This window comes from Uloborus diversus, chromosome 3 (genome assembly GCF_026930045.1).
Source record: "Uloborus diversus isolate 005 chromosome 3, Udiv.v.3.1, whole genome shotgun sequence".
NCBI classification, from domain to species: Eukaryota; Metazoa; Arthropoda; class Arachnida; order Araneae; family Uloboridae; genus Uloborus; species Uloborus diversus.
The window spans coordinates 156,620,918-156,631,370 of record NC_072733.1 but is presented as its reverse complement, the minus strand read 5'-3'; the positions used below and the strand labels follow the sequence as shown (position 1 = coordinate 156,631,370).

Genomic DNA, 10,453 nt, shown 5'->3' with positions numbered 1-10,453 from the left:
TCAACTCAAAGATTGAAGGCAAGGCATGGTATATTCAGTAAGTTACCGGCACTATTGCCAGGGCTAAGGGTCTGGTCTGCTAATTCTATATTAGTTACTAGTTTGTTTGGCACTCTTGGCTTCCTTAAGAGGTTTTCCACCTCCAGCTCAGTTACTTCGTATGCCGGGCTGATGAGTGCTAATAAGCACGAAACTGCAGTCCTCGGCTGGAAAGACTGAGCTGGCGGTGTATTTCATGTATTTCTGCCTTAGCCCTGGTTATAGGGTGGTAACTTACTGAATATAAGATAACTCTAGCTATGTAAAACAGGTTTCCACAGCTTGGAAGTATGAATAGTTACAAAATTATTTTGAATAAGATGATAAAAGTTACAAAATGTTTGCCTAAGTAACCTACGTCTACAGTACTTAAAGAAAAGCATAACTCACCGAGATTTTGTAAACACAAGATACTTTTCGAAGCAATAAATGGAAAGAATGAGTTTACTTTATATATTTTATTCTGTAATAATTCAACAAAATAAGACAACATTTTATTAAAAAATCTCATAAATTGACTATTATAGATATCGATTCGATAAAAAATGTTGTAACTTTTCAATGAAATTAACTTTACTCAGAATCACTGCTTTGAATAAATTATGATGTCATCCTATTAACAGCAATTTGTACCTTATTTCAGTTATATATTAGATAATTTTTGAACGTTAAGTATAAAATTCTTAAGAAAAGAAAGATATATTAAGTCCATGGAAACATATTAAACTAAACTTGAAAAAACGAAATCTTACTTTACTTGGTAGTAAGAGTTACATTTTTCGTTAAATAATTATATTGATATTTTTTTCAGAACTAATGCCAATTGACAACTTAAATGATCTTAAAAAATCTCGTAAAAAAAGTGAGAACTCTACGCAATGTTTTTCATTTCTTTTTTATCATTGTAACATATTTCCTAAACTCTCAAAACGATTTTTTAAAACCAACGTTTGTCCAAATTACAGGTGTAGATAAATTGTAAATGATAAAGAAAGAAATGAAAGTAAAACACTTACTTCATTAAAATATTTCCTCAAAAAGTTAAAAAAAAAGTTGCATTATTTTAAATTTTACTATGCATTTAAATGATTTGTATATTCAAACGTTTGATATAATTCTAATTATCGTTAATAATAATGTATCGTCAACATCATAAAATTTTTAGAGCATAGCGGTTTTGGTCATTTTATTTCAAAAATTAGTCTTTACAGCATCCCTATTTTCGATTATTATTATTTTTCTAGCAAAATGGAGGCTTACCTCATTATTGTTATACAAAGCTCAACAGCTAAAAAGAAAACGCAAAACAGAAGTACGATAAAATGAATTTCAAAGCTTGTTTGCTTTGTGATCAACAAGTAAAAGCTTGAGAATGTAAGTAAAATATAGCCACGACGGCTGAAAACTTCATTGTTTGGTCATTTAATCGGCACCTCATTCGTATCACATTGATTTATCGAAAAATACAATCTGCTTTCCTTTTATTTTTTTACTTGCACCAGTCTCTATATCATTGTTTAAATAATCTTGAGAAGGAGCACGTAGGGGGATTAAGTCTCACTTGCTAAGTTTGACTCAGATATTTACATCATATATATCCTGTCTCATTCCATACTTTATATAAATATTTAAAAGAGCTAGTTACATGATGCTAATATTGTGAATAATTATTCCACGTTTTCACTTGTCTAGGACTCCAAGAACGAGGAAACGATTTTCTACCGTGTTTGCTAAGTCTTTTTTTACTTTCCGAAATATATATTGAACGTCTAAGCGTAGGCATTAATATACGACACGATATCTCCGGGGCATCGTATCAAATAACGTAAGTAGCTGCAAAGTATACAGTAAACCCTGTAAAGTTGACCACCTGCCTAAGTTGACCGCTTTTTTCAGGTACAGAATTAGTCCTATGTCATATAAATCAACTTCTATAAGCTGACCACCTGTTTAAGTTGACCACTAAAGTAGTGCGTCGCAAATGGTCAACTTACACAGGTTTCACCGTATTAAAGAATCGCAACAGAACTTCTTATAAAGCTAAGTGTCTATATCATTCTTTGCGCCAAAGGTATATTAAATGTAGTGAAATGCATTTAAGCAAAATAAGGCCCTTGGTTTAGTTATACAATTCGCTTCAGATATCTCTGAATTTTTTACCAGAAAAAGTTTAATTCCTTGAAACTTCAAGGGAACTTTATGCTGTGCTTACTTTGCCACTTTTCCTGAAAGACGTGCACTCGAACCATAGTGCTGAGATGCACCTGTATTCTTCAGCTGTCGTAATCACAAAACCTCCTCTAGAATCTCAACTACTGTCGAATGCTATTTTTCTATGCTTGAAACAGTGATCAAATAATGTTTGATTCAGAAGACTTTTAGATTTATGTATATATAACTGTTGTAAATACTCTTCGTACGAATATGGATATCGTAGTAAAGGGAATGAATCTATTTCAAAGTCTTGTTAAAAAGGTCATCATTGAGACGAAATTATCACATTCATATCGAAAAGACGAAAACATGCTGGTTCTGTTATATGTAGTTTATGATATATTAAAATCTTCATCAAAAAAATTGCCTCTTTTATTATCGTTATGGTTACTTTGATTGTTATAATTAAATTTAACTCTTTCTTTAAACGTACATGTATTTCACGAAATTAATAACATATTTTTTTTTTTTCCAGAAACAGATTTTAAATTGAAAAAGGCTCTCCTAATATTTTTACTTAGACATGTGAATATGTGTGCTTTATTTAACCAGATTGCTGTGCTCCATTGAAAATTAGTGATGAATTTCTAGTTCTTAGAAATTTATCTGAAAATGGTAAATTTTGTGTGCAGTAATTTGGAAGTTGTAATATAAATGTTTGATGTGCGTGCTTGTTTGGTAAAATTGAATTTGATACTTATAACGTGTTGCTCTAAGGAGATGAAAGAAAAATAGTGTGTATGTGATGTATGTGAGCCGATATAAGGCCACCAGCTTGTTTCGCCATTTCGATCCACGTTACATAAGAAGCTCACAAACAATCTAAGCATAATGGAATTTGCTTGTGCTACTGCAAAAGTCAAGTCTGTGCTGATTATGTCTTCAGTATATCAATATTTTGAAAGCTTGCTCATGATATGATAACCTTTTTGTGTTCGGCCTTCAAATCGAAGAGCAATGATCTCTTATGCAGTGTTCCAAAACTGCATAAGAGCCTTTAATCTTTTGATTTGCTGTTTCGGAACAGAAAATGAAACATAAAATAGCAGTGAATGTATGCTCAGTTCTCCGTAGACAGTGCACGGGATGTCAAAGGCGGTGGTGCAGCAGTCCGATTGCTACATCCTAGATTAACTGATGTCCAATTCCCCCCTCGATTTGCTAGGGATGCAGCATCATCCGGATGGAGAAAAACATGACGACTGCTAGGTTGCTGAGCTTGTTGCTGCGTTTGGGATCCGCTTTGCTGGCGATTTTCTGCAGCAGCTATGGCCGGAAGCGATGATAAGGCCTTTGTCAAAACATCTGGAAGGGCTTCTAATTGTTCTTGTATAACTGTTAAACGTTCTTCGAGAGATACAACTCTCTCTTCTAGTATTTCATGCTTTTGACTCATTTCAGATACCATCTCATACACAGAATTCTGCGTCTGAAATAAAAGTAATACACAATGTTTAGCATTTAATGCAGTACAAGTCAAATTTATTCTACACATATGCAAACACGGAAATATATTCCAAAAGGAATGTATATGACATCCTCAATATTATTATACAAATAAATATTTGAAAAAAAAAAAAAATGGATGAGTGATTTAATTAAATGATTAAGAATGTGTCGTAAGCGTGTATGACGCTATTACAAACTCATTATTTGAGATAAGAGACTCCTTATCTGTTAAAATTTGAACGTAAAGTGCTTAAAAAAGACAACTAATGTTTTTTGTTACATATATCAGACGTAAGGTCAACTAGTGATAAAATTGCTTTCACACAAGGACTATTTCTATCATAAAACATCATTTAGAAGCAAGAAGGACCTGCCTGTGAGTTGTATGATCCATAGTGTATTTACAGGGAAAGGACAACTGTTTCTCGCAGTATTTGAATTCTGTCTCTTACTTTTCAGTTTATTACTGATAATTTATTATACAGAGTGATTCTAAAATCATGGATCAAACTTTGAGGCACTTTACAGGAGAAGAAGTAATAGTCTAAGAACATATCGCACCCTGGCAAGGACTCATAACTCAAGGACATCAATGTCCTCAATAGTCCTCAATAACCTCAAGGACATAACTCAAAATTTGAGAAAAACGTACTAGCTCCTGATTTAAAATCTAAATTTAATGCCCTTTTTTTTCCACAAAACTCGCAGGAAGTTAGCTTCCATACATTCGTTAATTTCGTAAAAACGAAATTAACAATACTGAAACACCATTAAACTTTCATAATTTAGAAGAAATTTTCGAACTTTATGTTTGCATTATTAATTTAGACAAGAAACACTAACCAGTAAACATTACATCAAAATATTTTTTACATGCTGTAATATTTGAGAAGAAATCGATAAAATCTATTGCGTAAAGTTTTGATTTTCTCAAATTCTGCTTTTTTTTTGAGTAGCGTAAGTACGCCATTAGTTGGCCAGTCTACAGTAGTCGGCCGCGAGGACATAAAACTGCTTTTAAATAGTATATATATAGTTCAAAACCGGATATAACGCCTCCCCACATTTATTTACCTATCTCCAATTATCATCCAATAACAGTTAAGTTGTGGGTACTTTTTCTTAAGTAGTAACGAGTCATTTTATTTTAAACTAGCCGCCTTCGGCGACCAGCTGGTCCGCCTTTTTACGCAATTCGCCTTTTGCGCCAGGGTTGCCGTCTTCGGCGGCTGCTTACACAATTTAGCGACGGTATTAATCAATGTTTTTCTTTATATATCAATATTATCATTCGCCTTTTTACGCCAAGGTTGATCGGCGGCTGCTTAAATAAATTTTGTGTTGAATAAAGTATTTTCTAGATCTACCTCCCGTTATGTCGTTTGGCATATTTTTAAGGGGGGGGGAGGGGAGGCACAAAGGGCATCATACTCTTCATGCAAATTTTGTCGGAAAATAACAAAAAGCATTTCCACTTTTATGTGAAACATTGTTTTTTCAAAGTCATGGTGTGTTTGTGTGTGGGTTGGGGGAGGTGGGTGTGGGGTGGGGGCTATTGATCCCCCGTTGAAGTTCCTCTATTTCTTACTGTCCATCTACTGTATCCACCTCTATATTTGTCCACCTTTCGTTCTCTCTAACTATCTATCTATACGATCCATGCATATCTATCTCTGATAGTAATTAACAATCCTTTCTATGTAAAAAAAAAAAAAAAAATTTTGCCCACTTCATATCATCTCTCTATTTATCAAACATAACCACCAATCCCTACAAAAATCATGCAAAAAACCGCGGGCTTTATTTATTTACTTAAAATTACACGCAAAAAAAAGGCTCTATGTTCCTTGTAGTGTGTAAAAAGCAGCGCTTGCAAAAGATAAAAAAAAAAATCACCGCTTTTATTTAATTAAAATGCGCAAAAATATTTGACCAAAAATAAATATAGCAAACAGTCCAGAAAAAAAAAAAAAAAAAAAAAAAAAAAAAAGTTGGAAAAATAAAGATATGAAATCTCTGAACGTTTAAAAAAAAAAAAAAAAAGTGAAGAGAAAGCAAACGATTTCAGTTAGGTCATGTGATGAGGAAGTGCGGAACTCAGCCGGCAATGCTTACAGATCGCGTCGTGTTCTGCATTTAAAAAATTGTAAAAAAAAAACTTTTGGGTATTTTTAAAAACTTTTTTCTTCTGAAGGGGGCGAAATGTTTTTACTATTACCAACTAAAATTTTGGAATTGAGAGCTCAATACTTTTTGGCGGATGGGTTTCGAAAAAAACTAAACCCAGAAAAAAATGCGAAATAATAGTTTTTTCAAAAATTTATAAAAAATACAAAAATTGCTCTATCTTCAAAATTTTTTCATTCATCATATTTAAAATTAAATTTCCTACACTATAGTACAAAAAATATTTGTGTGGTGCGATTGGTTCGGGGTCTGTGAGGTAAAAAGTACTAAAAAGTGCAAAAAAACGCATAAAACATTAAATAACTTTTTTTCTAATAAAAATATCAAAAATCGAAGCCCGAGGTGGACAACTTCAGCAAAAACTGCACCTGTATACCAAATTTCATCTTTCTAGGCCTTACCGTTTTCCCGGGATGCTCGCCACACACACACATACACACACACACAAACATCTTATTTTATTATATGTATAGAAGATGATGTGCTCGGCATCCTAGTTTGCGATTCTGCTTATTTATTATTTTTTTTTTGTTGAAAAAACATATCTTCTTTAAATGTTAAGTACCCTTCTTTTTTTTCATTTTACTGTAAATTTGATTATACTTTTGTTTTAATGGAGTGTATAACATAATGTTTCAATGAAAAATCAAACTCTTTTTTAGACTCAATCGTTTTTAAAGGGGTGGCCGACCACTGGTTATGGAATTATCTTGCACTTCCAGTAGTCGGCCATGGCAGTTCGACCACTGGTTTTATGCTGTTTGTTTGATCTACCCCAAGAGTCGGCCACGTTCTTAATATGGATTTTCTAACGTTCATCAAACAGTAATTAAAATACAGCGACAACTTAGCTGTGTTGAGTAAAAATTCCCTTTCTAAAGTTATTCTCAAGAAAATGTTTAAATTTTCTGCCTGAACTTTTTTCGACAAAAAGGGTCATTTCGTCATTTTATTGCTTTTAATGTTGATTGTAATTTAGAATTCTCGAAAACAGGTGTTGTAAATTCAATCCATCGTTGCGTTTAGAATAAAAGTTATAATATTTAACATGTCATTACCAAATGTTGATTTATCGTTTTTCTTATCAAACCATCTTACGTTGATGAAATTGGGGAAAAAAAAATGATTTGATTTCAATTAGTATTCATTCGGCAGTTAATAAACATTATAATTGCAAGGAATTAAGATGTGATACTTCAATAGTTACGTTAGTTGAAGTTAGTTCAATTCTTTCTATTGCGTAATATGTTAATTCACCAAAAGTTCAAGAAGCCTGTAATTCAAAAAGGCTATTAATTTCAAATGTTGGTGCTAGTTCTTATTTCTGCGCCTAAAACCACATATTTTATTCCTTAGGTTTAGGAAATAAAAATTTATTTTTTGTTTATATAAAATAATGCTGACTTTGCTTCAAAATTGCATTGCGTAACTACCAATTCCATTTTTGTTTATTCATTGTTTACTAATATTCTTCTTGAAAGCTGTAAGATTATCTGCATACCCGCCCCCCATTTCTGAATTTCAATTTACCTACATATAGACCGGTCACTTGGGCAATCAGGGGCTAGGGGCAATCGACCTCTCTGGATTTTCAAAACATAATGCAATTATGAATTTTTGCTTGTATCTTTATGCCTTTTTCCTATAAACTATAAAACGCTTTGAATTCATACCCTTTGCTCCTCCCCTTCCCCCCCCCCCCTCCTCGAAAACTTGGAAAATACGGACCTGCCAACATAATTAATTCATCTTACTCCAGTTCGTTCACAACTTAAGTACCTTTTTTTATGATAAATTTCGTTTTAGATATGTCTTTAATTGCAAATCTTATAGATGTTTTTCCAACACATTTTTTCTTGCTTTGTTTTGAGGTGAAATTGTTTCCAAAACTGCAATTTTAATTTTATGCTCCGAATGTTGAAGTTTCGTTCTAATGGACATGAACCCGTCAAATGTCACTCATATCGATCATTAATTCACTCTTTATCCATCATGAATTCTATAAAGTATTTTATTCAGTCTTTATATTAGCACAAACTGTTAATACAGAAACCTTTTTGCGCTAGGGGAGGGGGGAGGGGGGAGAATCCAATTTCTCATGCTTTGGAAGTTTTCTAAATTCCTTTGATGTCTTTTCAGCCATAAGCTCATTGCTTTTTTGCATTGAAAAAGGCGTTCATTGTAACGCCGAAACACGTGTCTGAAAGTAATCTGCAATTTGTGCTTTTTTGACGTTGTTATTTCTTACTTTATCTATCAAGTAATTTTTATTTTCTTGAATTTTTGATGAATTTATGCTACAGTAGGTTGATAAAATAGCAAATTATCATTGTAAACATGAAAGAGTGAACCATCTGATCAAAAAATCCATTAGTCAATAATAAAGCATATTTTTATTGTATAAATAAAAAGAAAAATCTAAATGCGTGTCATTAATCCTTAAATTTCTGTTATTCCTTTAGACGCTGCAATGAATTTTCTTACATTTCAAATCGATTAAAATGTATCATAATATGGATGTTTGAAAATAGGTATAATTTTATCGTATTCAAATAACCATTTTAGCAATCAACGATAAATTCAAAGTTGTCTAAGATACAATAAAATTATAATTAAATATTGCAAGCACTCGAATGTATTCTGTTTAAGAATGAAAAAATATTCATATCATGAATCCAAGAATTACCTTTGCCATATCTGTAATAGTATTTGCATTATCCATAAGTTTTCTTTGATCCATTTTCACTTTTCTAAGACTGTAAAAACAAGCAAGTTATACTTTCAGTTTATTAAACAGTCATTCATAAATGTTTTTAAATGACGAGCTTTATCGTATTAAAACTTTAAATACATTAAAACTTTTTTTCTAGGTAAGGAACTGTAAACTTTTTTTTCTTCAAGTATTAACTATATTGGCATTTGCAAAGTTTATATGTTCAGATTTGCTAAAGCCTCAAGTTAATAATCCTACATCTGAACACAAAGCAATATTTTAGGTTATCTTCATACAGTATGATACTTTTCATACCACTTTTCAAGTCATTTACATTGATTGAAGCTATGAGTACAGCATACCCAACGCTTGGCCTGATTTGTAAATAGAAAAGCATCTGTCTCGACTAGACCCGCAGCTGTATAATTGTTCTAATTTTAATATTTCTAATTTAACTCATATCAACGCCGTAAAGTGAGAAGAAATTTATTAATAGCTGCAAACACACACACTGTAAAAATGCTGAAATTATGACTGCCTCTTTTCCTGCATTTTTCCAGTTACCGCAGCTGCAACCTTACCTGTAAGCACTTCGTGTTATGAAATCGGAACTTTTTTTTTTTAAATCACGCGAGCCACGTAACAAATCGGAAACTCTGTTACAAATTTATGCGAAGCCTAACGGCAACGTCCACACGTACGCGATTATATACTAATGGCATCATCAGAAATAGAGAGATCTTATGGCTGCGAGTGGTCTGAGCACACTTGAGAAGGCGGATTCGACTCCCATCCTCACTTTGGATGAGCTTTCCCTTCTTTGAGCTGTAAATGTTTTCATGTGAATCTGTATTAATAAAATAGATATCATGTGTAACGCATGTGCTGTAATAGTAACAACACTGGTAGGGTGGTTCAAAAATACATGTAAAAAAAAAGTTTCTCCTAGATAACTGGTCACCCCTCAACATTTTTATACTTGTAGATTGTAATATACTGGAAGAATTTTAGCTTCCTATTTCAACTGAAATAGGGTGCTCAATTCCCTCTCCCAAACTTCATTAGTATGGGGAGGGGGGTGAAAAAAATACAGTGAACTGAAATAACAATGCTACATATTATAATATACACTAGTAATATGCATATACATTGTAAGAAAATAATTATTTATAGAAAAAAAAAAACAACAAACAGCTGGGGAAATTAAATGTTTCTAAAATGTGACATTTTCTATGCTACGGCTAAGGTTAAATTAAGGGATCACTGAGCACCCTTTTAAAGTTTGAGTAAAACGATAAACCTTTAACAGCATTATACTAATAGTAAATCTGAAAAAAAAGGGGGGGGGGGGTGTCCTGGACTCTAGCTCTTTGAACTACCCTACGCACTGGGTTAGAAACCGCACCCTGTGAAATTAGCTGCTAGTTAATGGTAGCCGCAGTGCAAGCATTTTTTGCTGAACTATTATTACCTGGAATTTTTTTTTCAGTGTATTCATAAATGATAAAACTTAAACATATTGAATAAAATGTGACGTGATACTATATCCAGATTCTGTATGGTTTCTACATTTTACGATCTCTTAGCTGTGGCGCACACAGGAATTTTTCAAAAAGAAAGGGGAGGGGGGAATCGAAGGACCACCATTCTCATACACTGCAACATGCATCCAAACGTAATCTCTTGATTTTATCGATTGTCGGGAAAAACATCAAAAAAAATATTGAATAATTACTTAGTATTAGTTTATAAAATAAACTTATTAATAAAAAATACATAATTGAAACACCAGAAAGCGTAAGAATGAATGTATTTACTTTTGTCATAGTTAAAAATAATTATTAAATAAAA

At 32.5% G+C, this 10,453-nt stretch overlaps 1 protein-coding gene across 1 annotated transcript in view; it reads right to left on the bottom strand.

The window, feature by feature from the left end:
* Positions 1-478: 478 nt before the first annotated feature.
* Positions 479-10,453, bottom strand: part of LOC129219212 (small conductance calcium-activated potassium channel protein-like) — a 417,058-nt gene continuing 407,083 nt past the window's right edge. Inside the window, exons 8-9 of the mRNA XM_054853536.1 lie at positions 8,576-8,645; positions 479-3,682 (exon numbers count right to left, since the gene is read on the bottom strand). Coding sequence (XP_054709511.1) covers positions 3,314-3,682; positions 8,576-8,645 — 439 coding nt within the window. The 3' untranslated portion in view covers positions 479-3,313. The remainder of the gene's footprint in view (positions 3,683-8,575; positions 8,646-10,453) is intronic.